At 38.3% G+C, this 26044-nt stretch overlaps 1 protein-coding gene across 1 annotated transcript; it reads right to left on the reverse strand.

The window, feature by feature from the left end:
- Nucleotides 1-67: 67 nt before the first annotated feature.
- Nucleotides 68-25570, reverse strand: LOC112632424 (protein ZNF738-like). The gene is made up of 6 exons (XM_025398113.1): nucleotides 25449-25570; nucleotides 10272-10407; nucleotides 6726-6852; nucleotides 6105-6200; nucleotides 5713-5741; nucleotides 68-94 (listed from the first exon to the last, which is right to left on the reverse strand). Exons 1-6 carry the CDS (start codon nucleotides 25568-25570, stop codon nucleotides 68-70), a joined length of 537 nt encoding a protein of 178 aa, XP_025253898.1.
- Nucleotides 25571-26044: the final 474 nt, after the last annotated feature.

The following is a 26044-nucleotide window of genomic DNA, read 5'->3' on the forward strand; positions in this document are numbered from 1 at the left end:
TTAATTGGGCCGGGCGCGGTGGCTCAAGCCTGTAATCCCAGCACTTTGGGAGGCCGAGACGGGCGGATCACGAGGTCAGGAGATCGAGACCATCCTGGCTAACACGGTGAAACCCCGTCTGTATTAAGAAATACAAAAAACTAGCCGGGCGAGGTGGCGGGCGCCTGTAGTCCCAGCTACTCGGGAGGCTGAGGCAGGAGAATGGCACAAACCCGGGAGGCGGAGCTTGCAGTGAGCTGAGATCCGGCCACTGCAATCCAGCCTGAGCGACAGCGTGAGACTCTGTATCAAAAAACAAACAAACAAACAAACAAACAAACAAACAAAACCAAAAGGGGGAAAAGTATTTGAAATAACATGCAAAATTACTGATTTGTAGAGAAATGCATACAAATCACAATAAAAACAAAATCACCTTATACCAATTAAAATGACCACTAAAATTTTTTTAAAAACACCAAATCTGTTGATAATGCAATCAAAATGAAACCCACATTAATTATTGGTGAAAGTAAGGATGCAGCTATTATTTTAAAATGTTATAAATGTTCCTCAAATAATTAAAAATAAAATTATCATCAACTACAGCAATCCAATTTGTGAAACTACACCTAAAATATGCAACAAAAGGCCTAAAAAACATATTTGAACATCCATGTTTATTGTACCAGTATGCAAAAAAGCCAAAAGACTGAAGCCACCCAGATGTCCCTTGATTTCTAAACATAAAAATGTATATACAATGGAATATTATTCAGCCTTAAAAAGAAAATCTTGTCACATTTTAGGTAAACTTCGAGAATATCACGCCACCGAAATAAGCTAGTAACAAAACAATGGATACTATATGATTCCACTTTATGAAGTATCTTATGTATTCACATTCATAAAAACAGAAAGAGAAAGGGTGTTTGTTAAGGGCTGGAGGACAGAGGGTAAAACGGGTAGCTGTTACTTAATGAGTGTTGAGTTTTAGTTCCACAAGATGTAAAATTTCTAGAAGTCTTTTGCATAAGAAGTTGAATATACTTAACATGCATTAAATGTACAGCTTTTTTTTTTTTTTTTTTTTGAGACAGGGTCTCCCACTCTGTCACCCAAGCTGGAGTATAGCAGCACAATTATGGCTCACTGCAGCCTCAAACTCCCAGGCTCAAGTTATGCTGCCCGATCAATCTCCCAATTAGCTGAAACTACAGGTGCACACTACCATGCCTGGTTATTTATAAAAATTTTTTGTAGAGAGGGGGTTCCTTGTTTGTTGCCCAGGCTGGTCTCACACTTTTGCGCTCTAGCAATTCTCCTATCTTGGCGTCCCCAAATACTGGGATTACAGAGGTGAACTCTCATCTTGTCTGACCCTGAAATGTACACTTAAATAGATTTAAGATTGTACATTTTATAACATGTGCTTTTGAAAGGAGTTAGCTTGCCTTAGATAGATAGCAAGGGAAGGGTCTCCGGAGAGCCCCTGGCCCATGGGTCACTGCCTCATCCCCACATAACATAAAAAGCAGCCTGGGAAAAAAATTCAGGCTGCAGGCACGGATAAGGGAACTAGCACAGGGAGTTGTGCCTAGAGACATGCCCACAGCTGCACAGATAGAGAAACCTCCAGCCCATTTGGATAAAAACTTGCACAAAACCTCCAACTCACTCAGAAAAGGGAACAAAGCCTGGCATAGAAATGCCTTTGTCCTTTGTATACCAGCAGATTCCCAGAAAAATTTCTTTTTTTATTTTTTTGGTGGGCATGGGCACGGTGGACTCCAGTAGGTTCCAATGGGTGCTGTACTTTTCTTTATTAGGACTGTAAGTCCGGCTTCTATGAATTACTTCAGCCGCCTATTGGTCCTCGGCCAAGATCCGGGCCAAGCTTTCACTTCAGCTTCTGATAGGTCCTAAGTCAAGCTAAGTAGCATCTATGAATCATCATTTCAGTTCCTGATTGGTCCTGGGCCAAGGTCCCAGGCCAACCTGAGTCACACATTCACCAAGAAAACCTGCAGACTAAGCACATGCCTTCCCCTTTCCAGTTCATAAAAACCCCAGAACAGGCCCCATAGTGGGTACTCCCGTTCAGGACCCCCTCTCTGCTGGCAGAGAGCTTTCTTATTTCACTTATTAAACTTTTGGTTTAACTTCCCCTTTATGTCTGTGCTCCTTAATTTTCTTGGAGGTAGGACAAAGAACTCCAGGCATTATCTCAGAACATGAAAGACTGTTGCATTTTTACGACAATGAATATTTTTAAAACAAAAACTGAAAAAAATACAGCATTATAAATCTTTCCAAAAATTACCATCAAATCACAAAAATGTTTTACCGAAAGAAAATATATATTCATTATTAAACACATGCTGAAAACAAGACTATTTCCATGACTTCCAAGACTATTTCCATTCACTTAGACAAGATAAAAACAACCATTGAAAATCAGCTAAAAAAGAATATATACAAAATAAGCCATAACCAAAATTGGGATTATATTTCGAGATAAACACACACACACACACACACACACACACACAAAATATCTGATTGTGATAGGCCTGTGACTGATTTATCTCTTAATTAAATTCCACATTAACTTCAAGTGTACAAACAAAATTGCAAATTGTCTAAATTGGTAATACATAAGTAAAACCAAAAAACAAAATAAATTGATGTTAAAAAACATATATTGAAAAAGCATACTAATATGGAACTGTAAAACAATAAGAAGAATATTTACTCATAAAATCTGATATGCAACATTGATGTACCATTTAAAAAGAAGTTATCTAGGTAACTACAATATTTGACTGTAACTGTGTACTCATGGAAGGCAGGTATTTTAAATCATTGGCATGCATTGTATGGCAATAAACTTTCAGAGATAATGCAGTATAATCATAAATAGAAGATTCCAATGGAAAACTTTTAATAAATAAGCATTTAGAAGAAACTAGAGTTAATGGAAAACTTTTAATAAATAAGCATTTAGAAGAAACTAGAGTTAATTTTTGTGTTTTAAATAAATGCTATTCTTACACAAGATCAAACTGCTGTAATCCAATTTTAGAAGCAAAGAATAGTCTTACATTGCTAAGTAAAGAAAAAAATTTATTGTAATCTCAGCACTTTGGGAGGCTGAGATGGGTAGATCATTTGAGGTCAGGAGTTTGAGAGTAGCCTGGCCAACATAGTAAAACCCTGTCTCTACTAAAAATACAAAAATTAGCCAGATGTGGTGGTGCACACCTATAGTTCCAGCTACTGGGGAGGCTGAGGCAGGAGAATCACTTGAACCTGGGATGTGGAGGTTGCAGTAAGCTTAGATCATGCCACTGCACTCCAGTCTAGGTGATAGAGCGAGACTCCATCTCAAACAAACAAACAAACCCACACACACAAAAAAGTATATTTTGCAGAATATGGCAAGAACCTCTGACATATAAAATAAACATTTGGAAATAAATTATGCTATTATTTAGATACAGACTGAAGAAAGTGGGTACAAATCCTGTAATTTCTTTTTGCCTTCAGAAAACTTAGATTTGCAAGTAATTATTTTAGTAAACATGAAGTACTTACTAATTATCTAATTTACTTCAGGTATAACATGTAAATTCTGGTATATTGTCCTAAATGTCTGAATCTAAAATTACAGACAAATTTGAAATGGAAAATAGAAAGTAAAAATGTATAGAGAGAGTGACATCAGTAAGATGGAAAAATAAAAGGTGTCCTATTTTCTTCTCTTCCCACAGCAAGAAAATTTGTCAGCCATCACTGATAAAAATGTCTTCATGAGAGAACCAGGCATCATGGCTCACATCTGTAATGACAGTTACATGGCACATTAAGTTTGAAGAATTGCTTCAGGCCACTGTTTCAAGACCATCCTGAGTTATGCAGCAAGACCTCATCTCAAAAGTAAGTGTCTTTAAGATAGCTTTGAGATCCAGGGAGGGACTTGTGAAACTGCAAAAGCCTAAAATTAGAGTGCTCTTTTCCCAAAGCAGGCCCTCACTCAGGTGGCAAGCTACAAAACCTCTGTTCTTGGCTACATACCAGAGTATGGCCCACCCAACTTGGTCCCCCTGAGAATTCTGAATTCACTCTGTAAACATTCCAAACTTCTCCCAGCTACAGTCTGGGAGAAGTCCTGTCCTTTCAGAGGCCTTAAGAAAGATACTCATTTATATCCATGCATGGTGGCCTGCACATATTGACCTTTATTGTGGTCTCTGAAGCAGTTTAAGGACTCAGTTCCAGCTTCCTGAACCACAGTTCATGGCCACTTCTGCCTACATAGAAATTCATACAGTGACCTGGGGAAATCCTCTCTGGTACTCAGTAAAAGCCATACTCATCCATATCCTGATATAAGTCCCATCATATGCACACCTGACTGCAAAAACCTGCCCTAGTGTTTGCCCTACAGAAATTCAGTTTGTCCAAATATATAATGGAAATTACAACTACCCAAGCCTCTTGTAACAAGCCAACTAAAAGTGGACCCTAGGGCAGACCCAGCAGCTTTGTGACTAAGCTACAACTCTTCTCCACTACAAACCCAGAGGGCATCTCATCACCCTGGGGCCCATCAAAACAAGATCTCTACTTTCTGAAACCAGTTTATAAAAACTTGAAAGAGGTGTTTTTCCTATTCACAGACACCAATACAAAACTATATTGTGCCCATTGTCAATGCTTTTATTTTAACATCACACTGGAATTATGTGGCAGAATTAGCCCAAAAAATTTAAAAAAAAAAAGCAATTAAAATTGAAGACAAATAAGTGTAAAAAGTCGTTGGTTGTAGATCATATGATCTTATATGTATTAAAAAAAGTACATTAAAACCTGTCTAAACTAATGAATATGCTCAGTAAATTAGCAAAATATAAAATTAACATACAAGTTATGGTTTTATATATGTAAAAAAGCACCATCTGATATAATAAAGAAAACAATTCTATTTACAATAGCATTGAAATAATAAACTTCTGAGAACAAATTTAACCAAATTGATAAAAAATCTTTACAATGAAAGATATATCAATGAAAGAAATTAGAGAAGACACAAATAAATTATAAAACAGTTCACATCTATGAATTAAAGGAATAGTGTAAAAGTGACATATTATCCAAAGTGATCTATAGATTCAATAAACTCCCTATCGAAATTCCAGTGGTATTTTTCTCACAGTAATGAAAAATACAATCTTAAAATTTACATGAAACCTCAATAAACTTTGAATAGCCAAAGCAATCTTGAGGAAAAAGAGCAAAGCAGAAGGATATCATACTTTATAATTTCAAACTATATTTCAAGACTATAGTAATAAAAACAAGATGGACTATGCAAAAAAAAAAAATGAACAAAAAAACCAATGGAACAGAAACCGCAACGCTCACACATTTCAGACATAATGCAAAAAAAAAGAACTTAAAAAATAGTTTAACATAAAGTTTTTTAAAATTACGCAGATACTTGTGTGGACTATTAAAAAAATGATAAAGCAGTCAGATTGTGCACTCTCATATTCCATGAAGAGGACTGTGGCTCTTACTGTAAACTTAAAGAGCACCGAAGGGAAAGTAGAATCCTTGGAGAATTTAAAAGTCTAAGACAGGCCAGGCCTGGTGGCTCACGCCTGTAATCCCAGCACTTTGGAAGGCTAAGGCGAGCAGATCACCTGAGGTTGGGAGTTTTAGACCAGCCTGACCAACATGGAGAAACCCCATCTCTACTAAAAATACAAAATTAGCCGGGCATGGTGGTGCATGCCTGTAATTTCAGCTACTCAGGAGGCTGAGGCAGGAGAATCGCTTGAACCCTGGAGGCAGAGGTTGTGGTGAGCCAAGATTGTGCCATTGCACTGCAGCCTGGGCAACGAGAGTGAAACTCCATTTCAAAAAAATCAAAAAACAAAAAAACCCAAAAACAAACAAACAAACAAACAAAAATGTCTAAGACAGAAGATGCCCTATGTGAGAATAAAAGAAAAAGAACTCAGGCTTCTCAGAAACTATCTCCTTTGGAACACAGCTTCCCAAATCACTGGCTTTCTCCCTGACTTTTGAACCTCTATCTTTTGTATTCTCTCACCTACCTGGGGGTTTGGCTATCACTCCATGTCTTTTCATATTCCAAGGCTCTTTTCCTTGCTCCAGACAGGTGATCAGGTCTGGCTTAGAGACAGTAATACCTGTTTTATTAAAAATAAATAACATGAATCTTGCTTAAATTCTCCAATCACCAACTTAATAATGTGCTCAATAAAGAGGATATAATAAATATTCTAGTAAATTAATCCCCAAACACTAACTTATAACAGAATTTCTAAATATTTAGAAAATATTTTAAATTTTCCTTATTTCTCTATAAATAAAGGTTCCTTATTTCACTACCTGGTACTATTGAATCAAAAATTGGTGGTGACAATTAGATTTAAATGTGTTGGCAACAATATTTTATGCCACTAAGTTTCTGGAATTACCACTAATCTAGAGTAAAGGATACAGATCAGCTCAGGAATGTGGAAAGTTCAGGTCAAGATGAAACATCTTGAAGAAATTCTTTTTCACATAGACAAATCCCCAATATATTTTTTTGAAAACAGGGATCTGAAACACATTTATGCAAAACATAAATTATCAGAAAAAACATTCTAAAAAAAGAGAAATAAAACATTTAGAGTATATTAGGAATTGCGTATTGAAGTTATGCTCACCCAGGAAGACCAGGTTTCTGTAGTTCTCTAACATTACACTCCTATATAAATTCTGCTGTACAGGGTCCAGGCATTGCCACTCATTCAGAGAGAATTCTATGGCCATATCCATAAATGTCAACAGTTCCTGAAAAACACACACACACACAAACACATTTACCGAGTGCCCATGTGCAAAATTTTAAATTTGACTCAAGGTGAAATGACAGAGTAAAAAGAACTGATTCTGACTTATGGGAATGACTGAAATTATCCAACAAAATAATTTTCAACGCAGAAATATTCTGTAATGTATTCTCTGACTCTTAGAAGAGAGTGACATAAGATCCACAACATCAGTGTATATATGAAACTTTTCTGGATGATAAAGTATAAAATTAAGGGGATAAACACAAACATGTACATTTTTTTTTTTTTTTTTTTTTTTTTGAGACGGAGTCTCGCTCTGCCACCCAGGCTGGAGTGCAGTGGCCAGATCTCAGCTCACTGCAAGCTCCGCCTCCCGGGTTCACGCCATTCTCCTGCCTCAGCCTCCCGAGTAGTTGGGACTACAGGCGCCCGCCACCGCGCCCGGCTAGTTTTTTGTATTTTTTAGTAGAGACGGGGTTTCACCGTGTTAGCCAGGATGGTCTCGATCTCCTGACCTCGTGATCCGCCCGTCTCGGCCTCCCAAAGTGCTGGGATTACAGGCTTGAGCCACCGTGCCCGGCCTACATGTACATTTTTGAGTGTTATATTTACATGATTCAGGATGAGTTATGCGTACTTTTTTTTGATGGAAAAGACATGTTGAGTTAGAAGGTACTTCTCAAACTTTGATGTGTATAATAAACTAACGATCTAGTTAATGCAGATTATTTTTTCAGAAGATCTGAAATAAACTCTGAGTTTCTGCATTCCTAACAAGTTCAGCAATAAAGCCAATGTTTTTAGCCCAAGAAGACTATTTTGTTAAACATCCAATAATTGAAAAAGCCAGTTTTTCCCAGTTTTTCTTGCCTGTAAGCAAAGATGAAAGATTTCATTTCCCAAACACAGATATATGCAAAGAAAACCTAAGAAAGAGCAGCTGCCAGAATAAATGTGCTGCATAAAGATATTTGACAATGAAGAGAAAAACTCTATCATGAAAAAATCTGTCACAGAGCTCACTACCCAAGTCAATAATATTAATTGCACTAGGACAAATTTTTATGATGTGAGGACACAGCATCATTGCTTAAATATTGCCCCCCAAAAAGTATAGTCTGAATTTAATCATAAAAAAATCAGTTTTATGCAAAGTTAAATACACAGATATTTCCCATGTTCTGTAATTTCTTTCTTTCTTTCTTTTTCTCTTCTTTTTCTCTTTTTTTTTTTTTTTTTTTTTTGAGATGGAGTCTCACTCTGTCGCCCAGGCTGGAGTGCAGTGGTGCGATCTTGGCTCACTGCAAGCTCTGCCTCCTGGGTTCAAGTGATTCTCCTGCCTCAGCCTCCTGAGTAGCTGGGATCAGAGGCATGTGCCACAACACTTGGCTAACTTTTGTATTTTTAGGAGAGACGGGGTCTCAACATGTTGGTCAGGCTGGTCTAGAACTCCTGATCCTGTGATCAGCCCGCCTTGGCCTCCCAAAGTGCTGGGATTACAGGCATGAGCCACTGTGCCCAGCCTCTGTAATTTTTAATAGTCATCTTAGGTAGTCTTTTTTTAGCACCCTATGTGCAGATATCTCCTAGAAGTTTTTTTCAGAACTTTCTGGGCAATAAATGCCACCCTGTTTTAAAAAGCATTTTCTTAATCCTGTTCAGCATAGAGCTAATAGAGAACATAGATTGAACCTCATTAGATATTCTCTATCTTTATTAAGAAATAATAACTCTTTACCTCAATAGAAAACTCTAGTATCCATACCTTCCCACATTCAACAATCAAAAAGGAAGTATTTTTAATAATGCAAACTATAAATTCATGGTGAGAATTCTTCAGAGCATAGAAGAAGCCACAATTTAGAAAATATAGAGAAGGCTCTGATATGCAGAAAAGAACATTTTTTCAGAGAACCTTGACTGTTTAGTTACATTCATTATAGAGAAAAAAACACAAGTATAGAAGTAAAGGTTTGCAAGTGCTAAATGCATAGTGTTCCAGGAGGCACCGTGCACAAAACTCTTGATCTGAGACATGTTTAGCTTAAAGAAAAAAAAAGTCAGTTTTTTTCTCCTTCTCTGGGAGTCCTCAGATGAGATTCTCTGGACAAATTACACCTGCATCTTAAGAATATTCCTTTAAAGGCATCAGCAACATCTGTTTACCTACTACCATCATACCCACAGGCAGAAGGACCAAGACCCATAGAAAAAGTGTAGCCATTTCCGTCCTTTATAACAGAAGAGATTCAGGAACAATGAGCTTCTCCATGGACATAAAAATGTAAGTTTCACCTTTTCTGTCCTCAGGTGCCCTTCCTTTTCACAGACACCAGCAATTTCTGCTACAGTAATGGAAATATGGGCTACCCTCTTCTGTCTCTACCAAACCCAAACAGAACAGGCCCTATGAGAACCCTTTAAGTATAAAGGTTAAACTTAGCTCTCATGAATGGATATTGAACCCCTCACACTTGATTCTGGCCTCATCTTATGAGGTACTTAAATAAAACAACATCAATGTTTCCACCCAGAACAATAAGCAGAACCTGTGGGGAGAGCGGAAGTAAAGATCTGCAAATTGGCTATGTAATCCTAACTAGAAGCCTGGGCTGACAACCATCTAGCTAAGCATTACCTCTTGAATTGTAATGAGCTTATAAATCACTTGGTAATTTTGGCCCCATTCTATGTAATGCGATTCTGAAGGTTTGCAAAGGGTTTATGAATGGTTGTTTTAAACAAGGGCCCTGCCAATGCTGATGTTGCTCCCACTGGGCTCATTATTAGCATTAGTTAGAGAAAGTAGGCACAGCACAGAGTCCCGTATACTCAGCACACTTATCACAACAGAAATACTTCTAGTACAAAGGAAAACAACCAATTGCCATCCTAAAGTATCATATTCTTTGCTGGCCCTTTCAAGTTGACAAATAAACAGAAGGCAACAATGTCTGAATAAGTCTGCATTTGGAAAACAACATGCATGCATGTACTAATGCAATGTTTATTAAGCAGGTACTGTGTGCTTAAGAGTATGTTACAGATCACTCATTGTGTTGGGAATAACACATTATGTGATTTAATTCTTATAACACCCTGAGAGTTGATACTAAGTGTTTAATAATTCCCAGGATTTAGATAAAGGGCCCAGCATTTTTATTTCTTTTTCTGTTTCTCTGTCATTGATTTTAAAAATGTATAGAATAAAAGTTAAATAGAGACAGATGAGAGGGATACAGAAAAAAAGTTTAATGTAGTTTAGAAAAATGTTTATTGTGTTTATATTTACTTTTTTGTGACTTGTGGAGCAACCACTGTATCTGAAGGTATAGAAAATCAGTTGCTAAATGAAATATTTCTGCAAACACTGATTTTATTTTAAAAAATTAAAAATTAAGACCCTAAAATACATACCTTATTTTTCTCATGTATCTGCTTTTGGGTGTCAGGAAATTGAATACCAACTCTAAAAGGGCAGCAGGAGTCACCATTCAAACTCTGATCTATTCCAATTAGTTCTGTGAGGCAGGATGCCAGGGTAGGGCCAGACCTAAAAAAGGTCCCCCCAAAAAGTGAATCTGAACAGAACTGGGGCAAGGAGTGAAACCTATGTGGAATTCTGTTCTCTATGCCACTGGGGTATTTCCAGTACTGTTCTTCCTAAGCTTACCTAAGAGAAAATTAAATCTCAGAGTTTCTGTAATTTTAATGTTTTTAAGCTACTGCCTTATCAATTTTATGACATATACTAATAAGCAATATAAACAAATCTCTTAAGGTTTTATTAGATGATAAATGTGTATTCTTAGCAAGGTAAAAGAAATAAAAATAATAATAACTCTTGGTCAGGCACATTAGCTCCTCTGAGGTCAGGAGTTCGAGACCAGCCTGGCCAACATAGCAAAACCCCATCTCTACTAAAAATGTAAAAAAAAAAAAAAAAAATTTCTGGGTGTGGTGGTGGGTGCCTGTAGTCCCAGATACTCAGGAGGCTGAGGTAGAAGAATTGTTTGAACTTGGGAGGCAGAGGTTGCAGTGAGCCAAGATCGCACCACTGCACTCCAGCCTGGGCGACAGAGTGAGACTCCATCTCAAATAATTAAAACAACAACTCTTCTGTCCATAAATATCCCTTTAGGTGATGACATTAGAAGTTACAGCAATATAAAGTGGCCAAGGTATTTTGCACACATTTATTCATTGCAACAACCATATGTTGCTTAATTCTTTACCTAGTTGCTAGCCTAGTCTAAAAGTTTCTGGATGGTAGGGGCCATGACTGCTTCATCTATTTTTGACATGGCCATATGAAATGGAAGCAATTAATTTATCTGAGTCTCCAGACTGCCTCCTTGTTTTTTTACCCAAGTACCAGGAAATGGGAGAAACTCCCATCTGGGTACCAACCAAAGACATCTCTTGTATGAGGGGAGGAACATAAGATGGCTCATTTCTCTTACACTGAGACAGAAGCAGAATTAACCACTCTTCTCAGACTGACACAGTTCTCCCCTACACATCCTCAAATGTCTCAAAGATGCCCAACTGATTGTGAGGGGGCTCCTAGTGACCCCGGGCTGATGGCCTAATGACAAGTCAGGCAGGAGAGACTCAGGCTGATTTCAAATAGAAAATAAAATTGCTCTGGTGGAGCTTCAAAGCCTGGACCAATTGTCCAGATCAGTCAGCTTTTGGGTAAGAAGAACATCAATAATACTCTAGTATCAGATGTTATGGGTGGGTGGGTATAGGTGTGATCATGGCTGTGGATACTTTGTGGCCTTGATCTCTCACTCTTAAGATGTTTGTTTACACTTACAGATTGTGACATCAGGCCAGGCATGGTGGTTCATACCTATAATCTCAGCACTTTGGGAGGCTGAGGTGGGTGGGTCACTCAAAGTCAGGAGTTCGAGACCAACCTGGCCAACATGGTGAAATCCCATCTCTACTAAAAATACAAAAATTAGCCAGGCATGGTGGCACATGCCTGTAATCCTAGCTACTCAGGAGGCTGAAGCAGGAGAATCACTTGAACCTGGGGGGAGGAGGTTGCAGTGAGTCGAGATGGTGCCACTGCACTCCAGTCTGGGTGACAGAGTGAGTGAGACCCTCTCAAAAACAAACAAACAAAAACAAAACAAAACAAAACAAAAAACAGATTCTGCCATCAGATTCGATTCACACCTGCAGCTTCTCACATAACTGTAGCAGGTTACTGGAAAAGATCTAAAAAGCTCAAAGAGCCACAGTTTCAAACAGAGGGTTTAACATATCTATGCTGACATGTCTCTGTGCAGAAAATGCCTCCTGTTGGTTTCCTGTACATTCTCAATCAAAAGCCTGGCCCTGTGTTGAAATCCCAGGCAGAGACCAGACCTTATGTGCAGATTCTGGGATCAACCTGGCTCTGCATTCTTGGGTGTTACAGCAAGCAGAATACAATCAAAAGAGGAATTCCCCTCATAGAGGCTGCTCTAGCACATTCTAAATAATGTCTACCTAAAAGAAAAAAGCTGAGGCAATATGAATATAAGTAGATAGTTTACTTAAGCCAAGCTTGAGGATTGTAATGGGGGGGCAAAGATTCAAGTTGCCTGGAATCTACTTTGATTAGCAGCAGTTACAAGTGGAGTTTTAAAGGCAAAAAGAGAGGGACAGAAAGTGGGCTGACACAAAGTCCTTTATCAAAAATTCCTATTTATTACAGAAATAAAGTTGAGTTTTGATTGAATATACATTGTTAAAACTTAGGGTATAAGTTATATTGTCCAGTGTGGCATTATTAGTTTAATTTTTAGCTACTTGTTGCAATAGTGAACAGTTTCAACAGATGAATGCATAGTTCAAATGGTGATCAAAGACATAATTGTGCTCTCATTTTAAGGTCTTTCTAAGTTTGACAACTAAAAAGACTTGCATACTTCAGATAAAAGTTTGTATTTTTCCCCACATCTCAAGAGCTAGATTCAGTATCTGCAGCTGCAGATTTAGGTCCTCAATGGGTGGAGTAGCATCATGTTACCTGCACATTTGTAGGCATTTTACCAAGAGGAGTAAGGTGAAAGTGGAGATTCTCATGTCCAGATGTCTACTCAATGCACATGTGTTACTCTGATTGGGCTTCTGGGCCCCATAGTCTCTGAATCAGTTTCAGTTCTGAAGACACAAGAGTCATTGAAAGACGTAAAATGGCTGATTGTTGCTTTGTGAGGTTTGTAGAAATCTTATCTAGCTTCTCTAAAAGTGGCTGTAGAGGACTATGAATGCCAAATATGCAGGGATACAATTCTGCATATTTAGGGGATGGCATATACTTTACAGCATAATTGGAAGGCAGATAGGGTAAGTTTTCTCTAGAGTAAAGCTTGTTTTGCACCTTATATGTTTATATCATGTCTGGTAATTCTAGCCAGTTATTGCAAAATATAGCTAAAAGAAAAATTTTCTCCAGTCCCAGAGGAACTCCACAATGATAGAACAGAAAGAAAACTTTTATTACACAATTAAACCAAAATGTGACATGTGTCACAGTCAATCTGCTTAAGAGATTGCAAAGACAGAAGGATGGTCACCATAATCAGTCCACAAGTGTAAGAATTTACAGCACCATGTCATAAATAGTTCATTCTGAATTCACTTTGTAACTGGGGAGGCCATCCATGTATACTAATTGGTTATATTCAATGACAAAATAAACTTTTTAAATTTTTGTAAAAGGAGGTTATTTTGCAACTTGAAGTCAGGTCCCTGCCAAAATTAGGCTCTCACTCTGCCACAGAAATGGTTGGAAGGGTGTTTTTTGGCTAGTTACATTTTAAAGCAATGAATCTCTACTCCCGGAGCACTGGACTGTATCACTCCTGTTTGTTCTTTCCTTGTGGCTAGTGTCCTTTTTTGACTCCTATAATCAGCCACTAAGGCACAGTCCACAATGCAGAGCTCACAGCTGGCAGCTCACATCTTACATGAACCTCAATTGCCACAGCAGCACTTCAGTGCTACATCAGAGAGTGAAGCCTCAGCTGCAGGAGGAGAGTCTGCAGGCCTCCTGGGTAGAATTGCACCTTCACAATAATGGGAAATGAAGCAGTGTTTCAGCCTCAGGTTGTATTTATTATGGCGATACGGAAAAAATACCGCTGGATTTTCAGCATGAGTCTGAGTATTTCTCACTATGACAGCCCACCTCATCCACAGATACCATGGAATCCTAATAGGGCTTCTGAGAGACACCCAAAGCACTGAAGAGAAAATCATCTCTCAGTCTGAGGAAGATAGTATTGAGAGAAAAAAAGAAATTAAAAATATCTTAAGAAAAAACTTAGATTAGATATAAGATCAAATTAGCCAGAAAATATTCCCCTCAAAGGAATGTATCTCTAAACACTCAAAGGGTACAGCTACTCTCAGCATGAAAAAAAAGAGCATTATGAAGAAACATATTCTCAGCAGAATTTTATAAGGTTTCTCTTTCATTTCTGCTCTTCTTTCATCTAGCTACTGAATGGGGGATTTATATTGGAATACATCTGACAATTTCTACCAGCACATTTTGATGAAGAATTGGACTCTGACTTTGTTTATATAGTTGAATATATTTGAGCTTGCAACATAGCTAACTTAAGACTTATTAGGGTTTTTGGGTGGCTACATCATCTGTGTTTGTTTGTCCTGTAACAGCAGCATTCAAATTTAGTCAAATAAAAGACACTAAAATTATGCTTAACTATAATTATACCTATTGGATAAATTAAAAGCATGTCAGCCTACTATCTACTGTAACAATTTGTTAGTAAATTTTCTTTGGATATTAGATATAAATATCTAAGTATAAATAATTTTAATGTACTAATGATAATGTATGCAAGTTTTTTTAAAAGTCTGTAATCATAAGTAAGTTAAAACACTTTATATTTCAAAAGTATGAATAACAATATTAACATGACTTTTTAAGGGATTTATTCAAAGTAAATATTGTGGCCTTATGTTTATACTATTGCAGAAAGTACTGTTCTACTTACATGAATGCAAGTTGTCTACAAACACTACACATAACTATGCTAATTGTTCTGAAGTAATAAATATAAACCAAAATATAGCTACAGAGTCCACTGTTCAGTTTACACATTGAACGGCTCTTGCTTTTGCAGTGTTAAGTACTTCAACTTCATATATCAGATAATTACCTTGAATAAGCAGTTTTCTATCAAAGGAAATTACTCAGTATCTTTCAGTCTTTATCATTCTGTAATGCTAAATTTAATCCTGTGTTTGTGCTCAACTTTTGTGAGTTCTTAAAATGAGCTTTAATCTAAACAAATCTGTGTCCACTTGAAAAGACTAAAAATAAAAAAAGTAAATATTTACTAAAGCAAAACCAAAGCAATGGTTCTGAGGTTCTAAATAAAGACAATTCTGAGTCAAAAGAATGAAAAAATGTTAACTTAGCTATTAGTATAATTTATATATATTGCAAAAAAGCAGAGAAAAATTGCTACATATAATCTAAGTGCTTTAAGAAAAAAGAGACGAACAAAATATTCTCCCTTATTTTCAGGTAGAAGAATAAAACCTCTTATTTCAAATTTATATTTTCTTCTACAACAGCCAGGTCTCTGGACATGTTCTTGAACTCTTGGAATCTGAGTTTTAGTAGACACTGGATTCAGGCATTTAAGGAGTAGCCTTGGGCACACTGTATGCACATGAATGTTTCTGGGGGAAAAAGCAGAGAAGAAAAGAGAGTTTTAAAAATCCATGGGTACACATGAATTAAGCAAGTTCTTAGATACCTATGGTGAGACTTAAGATTCTGACACAATAAAAGTGGGAGACTACAACACCCCACAGACACTATTAGACAAATTCTTTAAGGAAGAAAATTAAAAAAGATATTAGGACCTAAACTCAACACTTGACCAAATACTTCTAATATACATCTACAGAACTCGCCATCTAAAACCAACATAGTATACATTCTTTTCATCACCATGTGGCACATACTCTAAAATTGACCACACAATCAGGAATAAAACAATCTTCAGCAAATTCAAAACTCCCCAAATTATACCAACCTCACACTTAGACCAGAGTTTGATAAAGATATAATTATAAAAAACAAAAAACACCCACTTGAAATCATACAATTACATGGAAATTAAACAACCTGCACCAAAATGACTTTTGGGTAAATAATGGAAATAACACAGGAATCAAGAAGTTCTTTGAAACAAATGAGAACATTTGATACAACATACCAGAATTTCTACAACACAGCTATGGCAGTGTTAAGAGGAAAATTTATACTACTAAATGCTCACATCAAAAAGTTAGAAAGATCTCAATATAACAACCTAACATTATAAATATAAGAATGAGGAGAAGCAAGAGCAAACTAACCCCTAAAGTAGCAGAAAGTAAAAAATAACCAAAATCAAATCTGAACTGAAAAAGATATAGACATGAAAAGCTACATAAAAGATCAAGAAATCCAGGAGTTAAGCTTTTGAAAAAATTAGTAAGATAAATAAACCACTAACAAGATTAATGAAGAAAGAAGATCCAAATAAACACAATTAGAAATGACAAAATGGACATTACTGCTGACCCCACAAAAATGCAAATAAATATTGACACCTACTGTAAACATCTCTAGACACACAAACAGGAAAACCTAGAAAAAAATGAATAAATTCCTGGAAAATGCATCCTTCCATGACTAAACAATAAAGAAACTGAATCCCTGAATAGATTAATAAATTGAATTAGTAATACGCAGCCTACCAACCAAAAAAGAAAAAAAATAAAGGCCCAAGAGCAGACAGATTCACAGCTAATTCTACCAGATGTACAAAGAAAAGCTGGTAGTATGCCTCCTAAAACAATTCCAAAATATTAAGAAGGGATTCTTCCCCAAGTCATTCTATAAGAACAGCATCTGCTGGTCACAGTGGCTCATGCCCATACTCCCAGTACTTTGCAAGGCCGACGCGGCCAGATCACCTGAGGTTGAGAGTTTAACACCAGCCTGGCCAATGTGTTGAAACTCCTTCTCTACTAAAAATACAAAAATTAGCTGGGTGTGGTGGCAGGCACCTGTAATCCCAGCTACTTGTGAAGCTGAGGCAGGAGAATTGCTTGAACTTGGGAGGTAGAGGTTGTAGTGAGCTGAGATCATGCCACTGCACTCCAGTCTGGGTGAGACTCTGTACCCCCCCCAAAAGAAAGAAAGAAAGAAAGAAAGAAAAGCATCATTTTGATACCAAAATTTGGCAGGAATGAAACAAAAAAAGAAAACTTCAAGCCAATGTATTTGATAAACTTTGATGCAAAAATCCTTGACAAAATACTGGCAAACCAAATCCATCAGCATGTCAAAAAGTTAATCCACTATTATCAAGTAGGTTTTATCCCTGAAATGCAAGGTTGGTTTAACATAGGCAAATCAATAAATGTGATACATCACACAAAGAGAACTAAAGACCACAAGATTATCTCAATAGATGCAGAAAAAGCTTGCATAAAATTTCACATCCTTCATATTAAAAACTCTCAAACTAGGGATTGAAGGTACATACCTCAAACTAATGAATTATCTATAACAAACCCACAACCAACATACTGAATGGTCACAAGCTGGAAGCATTCCTCTTTGAAAACTGGCACAAAACAAGGATGCCTTCTCTCACCACTCCTATTCCACACAGACTTGGAAGTCCTGGCCAGAGCAATCTGGCCAGAGAAAGAAATAAAATGCACCCAAATAGGAAAAGAGGAGGCCAAACCATCCCTGTTTGCAGATGACATAATTCTATATCTAGGAAACACTACAGTTTTGGCAGAAAAGCCCTGTAAACTAACAAACAACTTCAGCAAAATTTCAGGATACAAAATAAATGCACAAAAATCAGTAGCATCCCTGTACATAAACAACATCCAAGCCAAAAGCCAAATTAAAAACACAATTCCATTTACAACTGTCACAAAAGAATAGCATATCTAGGAATACAGCTAAACAGGGAGGTGAAAGATCTCTACATCAAGAATTACAAAATATTGCTTACAGAAGTCAGAGATGATGCAAACAAATGGAAAACTATTTTATGCTCATGGACAGAAAAGATTAACATTATTAAAAAAGCCATACTGCTCCCAAAATTTACAAATTTAATGCTATTCCAATCAAGCTACCAAAAACATTCTTAACAGAACTAAAAAATCCTATTTTAAAATTCATCTGGAACCAAAACAGAGCCCAAATAGCAAGACAATCCTAAGCAAAAATAACAAAGCTGGAGGCATTACATTACTCGAGTTCAAACTACATTACAGGGTTACAGAAACCAAAGCAGTGTAATACTGGTACTAAAACAGACCTCATAGACTAATGCAACAGAATAGAGTGCCCAGAAATAATGCTGTTTGCCTACAACCATCTGATTTTTTACAAAGCTGACAAGGGGAATGTGGGAAGAATTCCTTATTTAATAAATGACGTTAGAATAACTAGCTAGCACTACATAGAAGGTTGAAAGTAAATCCCTTCCTTGCACCATATACAAAAATCAACTCAAGATGAATTAAAGACTTAAGTGTAAAACTTAAAATTATATATATATTATATATATTATATATATACAAAACAAACCTGGGAGATAACTTAGGAAATACTACTGTAGACATAGGAACTGGCAAAGATTTCATGATAAGATGCCAAAAGCAATTTCAACAAAAGCAAAACTTGACAAATGGGAACTAATTAAACTAAAGAGCTTCTTTACAGCAATGGAAACTATTGGCAGAGTAAACAAAACCTACATAATAAAATAAAATATATGCAAACTATGCTTCTGACAAAGTTCTAATATCCAAAATCCATAAAGAACTTAAAAAAAAAACTTACTAAAAAGTAGGCAAAGGACATGAACAGATGCTTTTCAAAAAAGGCATACATGTGGCCAACAAACACATGAAAAAAATGCAATCACTAATAAAGAAATGCAAAGAAAAACTACAATGAATACAATCTCACACTAGTCAGAATGGCTATTACTAAAAAGTCAAACAATGACAGATAATGGCAAGGTTGTGGAGAAAAGAAAATGCTTATGCACTGCTGGTATGAGTGTAAGTTCAACCATTGTAAAAAACAGTGTGGCAACTCCTTGCAGAACTAAAAACAGAATTTCCATTTGACCCAGAAACCTCATAATTGAGTATATGCCCAAAGAATTATAAATTATTCTATCATAGGCCGGGCGCGGTGGCTCAAGCCTGTAATCCCAGCACTTTGGGAGGCCGAGACGGGCGGATCACGAGGTCAGGAGATCGAGACCATCCTGGCAAACATGGTGAAACCCCGTCTCTACTAAAAAATACAAAAAACTAGCCGGGCGAGGTGGCGGCGCCTGTAGTCCCAGCTAGTCGGGAGGCTGAGGCAGGAGAATGGCATGAACCCGGGAGGCAGAGCTTGCAGTGAGCTGAGATCCGGCCACTGCACTCCAGCCGGGGAGACAGAGCGAGACTCCGTCTCAAAAAAAAAAACAAAAAAACAATTATTCTATCATAAAGATACATACACACGTATGTTCACTGTAGGACAACTCACAATAGCAAAGACATGGAATCGACCTAAATGACTGTCAACTGTAGACTAGATAAAGAGGATGTGATATGATCTGGCACAGTGGCTCAAGCCGGTATTCCCAGCATTCTGGGAGGCCAAGGCTGGCAGATTGTCTGAGTTCAGGTGTTTGAGACCAGCCAAGGCAACACAGGGTAACTCCATCTCTACAAAGAATACAAAAAAAATTAGCTGGGTGTGGTACTGTGCACCTATAGTCTCAGCTACTTGGCAGGCTGAGAAAAGAGAATTGCTTGAGCCCAGAAAGTCGAGACCGCAGTGAGCCAAGATCATGCCACCACAATCCAGCCTGGGTGACAGACTGAGGCCCTATTTCCCCAGTCCTCCCAACAAAAATAAAATATTTTCTAAAAGAAAATATGGTACATAAACATAATGGAATACAGTTTGGTTATAAAAAAAAGAACAAGATTATGTCCACAACATAGATGGAGCTGAAGATCATTATCTTTAGAAAACTAATGCAGAAACCAAAAACCAAATGCATGTTCTCATTTATAAGTAAAGAGCTAAATAATAAGAACACATGGACACAAAGAGGGGAACAACAGACACTGAGAACTAGTTAAGGGTGAAGGGTGGGAAAACAAAGAAGATCAGAAAAAATAACTGGTGCTATTCTTAATACCTAGGTGACAAAATAAATCTACACTAAACTTCCATGACACAATTTCATCTATATAATAAACCTGCACATGTATCCCTGAACCAAAAAATAAAAGTTATAAAGAAAAAAAATCATAAGTGGGGGAAGAGTTTAATGTAAGTGGAAGAACTGGATTGTGCTACAGACAGTGACCCAGGTGGAGCCATACTGTGATTTATTTCTGTGTCCATGCAGGAAGATGAGATTGTAAACAGGTGGCCCAGAAATTAGGTTGGTGGAGAAAACAGATTGCTTCTGCAGATTCAGTGACTGAGGGTGAAGATACACCAGGAGATCTGTAGATACTTTTGTGGGTTTTTGGCAAGAAACATTAGGATCAAAAATGTTTTGGTGAAATTCCTGAGGATGGCACCTAGAGCTGGGAGGGGTGTGGACACATCAATGTCTAGTGGGTATGTTTGTAAGTGGGTGGAAATCCTGTAGTGTTAGCTGTAAGAAAAGGGGGTCTGTCATCAGAGCTCCTTCCTCTAAGTTTTCAGTCCTCTATCACCCTGGAATGAGACCTGGAATCACAGGACAATGGGCAGTGTGAGAGCCTGTGTACAGGAGAACAGAGCCTCCCATTACCAGAAACTCAGAGTTTTATTCCAGTCCAGGTCTCTGTGATATCTATTCTTCTGGTGCCAAATATGTAGAGTTTGCTGAACACCAAGCAATTTTCCAACACCAACTCATTGTCTAACATTTGAATTCTAACACCACCCAGAGTCAGCACAGACCCTTATTCAGGGCTCAGTCTCACAACATTGTTCGTACTGTAGAACCCAGTCACAAACCCCATTAGCTCATCTATGTTTCTGAGCTACTGTTTGAAAATTGTGGATTCTCATAACCTCCCTCAAGTTCAATAATTTGATAGAGCTACTCACAGAACTCAGCAAAAAACTGTAGTTATGTCAACCAGTTTATTATAAAAGATACAACCCAGGAAAAGTCAAATGAAAGAAATGCACAGGACAAAGAAAAAAGGTGGGGGAAAGATGAAGCACATAGGTAATCCAGGTAAATAGTTGTGATTAATAACATTCTCTATTGTTTATGTTCTCCAGGAAAAGTTTATGGAAAGAAACAACATTCCCATTACGACTTAGATGGTGCTCTGTTTTCTGACCAATCACATAGCCAGGCACAAACTTTGTGCAAATTTTTTTTTTTTTTTTTTTAAATGATGGATCTCACTCTGTTGCCCAGGCTAGAGTGCAGCGGTGTGATCACAGCTCACTGCAACCTCCACCTCCCAGGTTCAAGCAATTCTCTTGCCTCAGCCTCCCCAGTAGCTGACATAATTTTATCTATATAATAGCCACCACACCCAGCTAATTTTTGTATTTGTAGTAGAGATGGAGTTTCACCATGTTGGCCAGGCTGGTCTTGAACTTCTGACCTCAAATGATCCACCTGCATTGGCGTCCTAAAGTGCTGAAATTACAGGCATGAGCTACTGTGCCCAGCCAACTCTGTGCAAATTATCTTTTTTTCTCAGAAAAAAAAAATCAGCTAAATATGTCTTCTGTGGTCAAAATAAAATACTTCTTAATCAAATAACTTAAGCTGGCTGGGTGTAGTGGCTCATGCCTGTGTTCCCAGCATTTTGGGCTGCTGAGGTGGGTGGGTCACTTGAGGTCAGGAGTTTTGTCAGAGATGTTTAAACCAGAGCAACTATATCTTGAATAGGAGCTGGGTAAAATAAGGCCGAGACCTACTGGGCTGCATTCCCAGATAGTTAAGTCATTCCAAGTCATACGATGAGATGGGAGGTTGGTACAAGATACAGGTCATAAAGACCTTGCTGATAAAACAGGTTGCAGTAAAGAAACTGGCTAAAGCCCACCAAAGCCAAGATGAACACGAGAGTGACCTCCAGTTGTCCTCACTGCTACACTCCCACCAGCGCCATGACAGTTTACAAATGCCATGGCAACATCAGGAAATCACCCTGCACGGTCTAAAAAGGGGAGGCATAAATAATCCACCCCTTGTTTAGCATATCATCAAGGAATAATCATAAAAATGGACAACAAGCAGCTCTTGGGGCTGCTCTGTCTATGGAGTAGCCATTCTTTTATTCCTTTACTTTCTTAATAAACTTGCTTTCACTTTATGGACTCATCCTAAATCCTTTCATTTATGAGATCCAAGAACCCTCTCTTGGGATCTGGACTGAGACTAGCCTGGCCAACATGGTAAAACCCCATCTCTAAAAAATACAAAAATTAGCAGGCTATGTTGGCACACAACTGTAATTCCGGGCACTCAGAAGGCTAAGGCATAAGAATCACTTGAACCCAGGAGGCAGAGGTTGCAGGAAACCAAGATCTCACCACTGCACTCCAGCCTGGGTGATGAGGTGAGAATCTGCCTCAAAATAAATAAATAATAATAAAAAAACATAAGTTAATCTCCTTCCCATAGGCTCCTGAACTTTAAGCTATCTTAAGTCTGAGCCAACATACAACCCTATTTTATGTCCATCCTAAGAACATGCTGACTTTAGGTAAAACATTCTCTGATCTAGAATCTAATTTTTTAATCCTCCATTTGCCATTCCCCTCCCACCTTCTTTCTAATCTTGTTTTTTCCTCCCTATGAAAAAAACCCTTGTCTGACTAAACTTTGCAACCCTCAAAGATCTTATAGTTGGTACTTCCTCTTGTTGCAATACTCCTTTAGAATATACAACTTTGTTATATATTACAAAGTCTAGAAACTGCCTCAAAACAAAACCAACTTCACTTGCAGTAAGATCTTCCCAATCTCCTTAATCTTAACTGCATCTGTCGGTGGACCTCAGCTTTCCAGCGCTGTGTAGCTTCTCTCAGGATAAAGGCTTCCTCCATGTCTCAGGTGAGTGGGCTGGGACACCTGCAGGGGAGGCTCCCCAGAAAGAACTAACTGGGCCTTTTGTAACATCCTTTTGCAGGCTCAATATTAGCCTTAACTTGCAGTCACTGGGCTCAAGCTTTAATTTCCATGTCAGAGTAATTCCCTTGGTTTCTTAAACTAAGTGTTTGAAAAATCCAGAAAATCAAGCAAACACAGTGTTCATATAAGGATGAAAATTTTAAGCTGCTTACATTCAATACCTCAACAAGAAAAGCAAAAGTGTCTATACCTTTCAGACAATAAATGTATTATTGTATGGGTTCCATTAAAAATCATGTAGTAAACCATTAGTCATATATGGGAACACTTCTGGAAGGTACCAAGTTTCATCTCATAAAATTTAGCATGAAACTCAGAAACCAAGATAACAAAACACAGGAGGCAGGATATTCACTGTCACAAGGTTACCCTGCAAAAAAAAATGGAAGTGATGTTTTCATGAGTCAATGTAACTCACCAATTGTCTACCACATTTCCTTGTGAAAGTGTATTCATTTTCTACAGCCAAAATAAAAGATTTTCCCTATTCTCTTCCTTGGTAGTATTCTAAAAGCTAAGCCTTGGAATTGTGTTTGAAATCACCCAGCCATAAACACACCTGTGAAAACTTCTAAACTCAACTCTGGAAAAGGTAAATGATAATTGTCAACAAATAGAATATATGATTAAATACTTTTTTTCTGAAACCCACCTCTTTTATTCCCTCAGTAAATACTTCCTTACCTTTCAAACTGTACTAATAAAATGCAATTTACAATTAAAAAACTGAAGAAATCTTTTCAAAGTGACAAACCCAGGGACTGGCAGTGCTGATCAGAAAACAGATGTGTCTGACTCGTGTCAAATCAGGCCATCCAATCACTTGAGAGATTCACCCGCCCCATCCTGCTCACTGAAGTGCTCAATGACCACTCTCTCAGAAATACTGCACTATGCCCCTGTAAGTGCCCCAGGTGCATTTTACTTTGCAAGTTCTTGCATCATCTCACTGAGATCAGGTTTTTGGGGGTGTGTGTGTGTGTATGTGTGTGTCTTTTGGCAAAATATTTTTTCTCTCACAAATCTTAAGGGAATCCAGGGGCAGAAATTATTTCTGTATTCCCCTCAATACCACTATATGACGGACTGACCAGCAATGTGTCTCCAAGAAATGGAAGCTGGGTTGGGTGAAGGCAATCTTAATGTCTCAAGGGGTTAAACCAGGAGATTCCTGTCAACCCTAGGGCAGCCACCTGCTCCCCTGAGAGGCTACACTCCATACCTCTGGTTGCCCTATAAAAGAAAATAATCCAGGAGCTGATGATATTCACTAGACATTCTAGAAGACATAGCCATGGCGGGTATCTTGGTTTATCCCCAGACTGTGCTGAAAACCAGGACCAGGAAAAACCTCAAGGGTTGGCTGAGGACACATCATCCCAAAAGTTTCCAAAGAGAAACCTTGACCCAGAGACATTCTGATAAGCTGTCTGTGTCTAGAGACGATAAAAGGAAAAGAGGCACAGAGTTTTTTTTTTCTTTTTACCATACAGTGTCAGGAGACTATTCTTTGCTTTCTTTTCATGGAAAATATTTACAAACAAAAAACAAATCTTTTTTAAAGTGTCATCCAATGCTTTGTCAACAAATGATTAACTAAAATACGACACCTAAAATGTACACTAAAGGAAAAATAGTTGATAATGTGAATTAGGAAGGGGAAGTTGGCATTTGGGATTGTCAGAAAAAACTGGAAATTTAGTATTGCACTGCCAGCCAGAGTTAGGCTGGAGGAGTGGGGGTAAGAGGTGGACTAGAGATGCTGTTTGGGACACATGTGAAGAATCCAGCGGAAAACTAGTCCCCTGTGGAGTGTGAAAATAGTTAAGTGGCAGGAAGTTAGACTGAGGTAGCTCTAGTCCCTGGGTACCTACTTAGAAAAAACAAAATGCTTTTTTTTTTTTTTTTTTTAAATAAATTAGTACATGGTGGGAAACAAAATTCAGGCTTAACCAACTACAAACTGCCACTTAAGCGCAGGTTACTTAACCAGGAAATTTCCACGTTGATCATACAAATTAAGAAACTACTAAACTGTATCTAACCAATTATTGAATTTGGGGTTTTTCATCATGCACCTTATAAAAGTCTTTCCTTCAAGCCCCTCCCATGAACCACAAACGACAAATCATAGCTGCGTGCTCTACAATTCTTGAATCACTCTATGATTAAATTCTTTAATATTTTTGTGGTGACTCCCACAAATTTTTAATAGAAGAAAAAAGGGACTGGGAACCCCACGGACCAAAGCTCTTTTTATTTCTGAACCCCGGACCCGGGGTCAGGATTCTCTCTTGAGGACCTTCCATCCTTGCACAGTCTGGGAGAGATGCGGCGCTGTGGGTGCAGAGCTGACCCTAGAAGGCTCCAGGTGAGTGCGCAGTCACTGCGAAGGGAGGAGACAGGATGCCCGGAGATCCGGCTGTCAGCCCGCCGCCATCTTATGGCCGAAGGGGACTGAGGGCCCAGCTGCGCCATGGAGAAGTCGGGGGCCGCAGATTATGGAGCTGACTGCGAGGAGGCCAGAGTCCCGCCACAGCCACTTCCGATCAGTTCCAGCCAGCCCCATCCTCTCTCTCGGGATGCCAGACCAGGCACTCTCACCATTTCCAGGCTTCCAGAGGGTCCTCGCACCTTAGTTGTGGATCTCCCAATACCTGCAGGTGAGGGGGCCACAGAGGTTGCGCCTCTAGGAGCAGAAGACACAGAGCAGTGGAGACCTGGAGCTACAGCTGCAGCAAGAGATAAAGGCCCCGCCAATTCCCGGAAGCCATCCTGTCTGCTCGGGCTGTGGGCCTGACTGGACGGTTCCCAGACCAGCGTCCCTGATTAGATAACGTTTAAGGCCCCGCCCTTTCACGCCGTGAGTGACATGAGATGTGATGGGATGCTGGGCTGAATGAAGAGCGACAGCCTAAGCAGCAGTCTAGCCTTTTTTTTTCATCTTTAACG

The sequence above is a fragment of the Theropithecus gelada genome, chromosome 10 (genome assembly GCF_003255815.1).
Source record: "Theropithecus gelada isolate Dixy chromosome 10, Tgel_1.0, whole genome shotgun sequence".
Classification (NCBI taxonomy): Eukaryota; Metazoa; Chordata; class Mammalia; order Primates; family Cercopithecidae; genus Theropithecus; species Theropithecus gelada.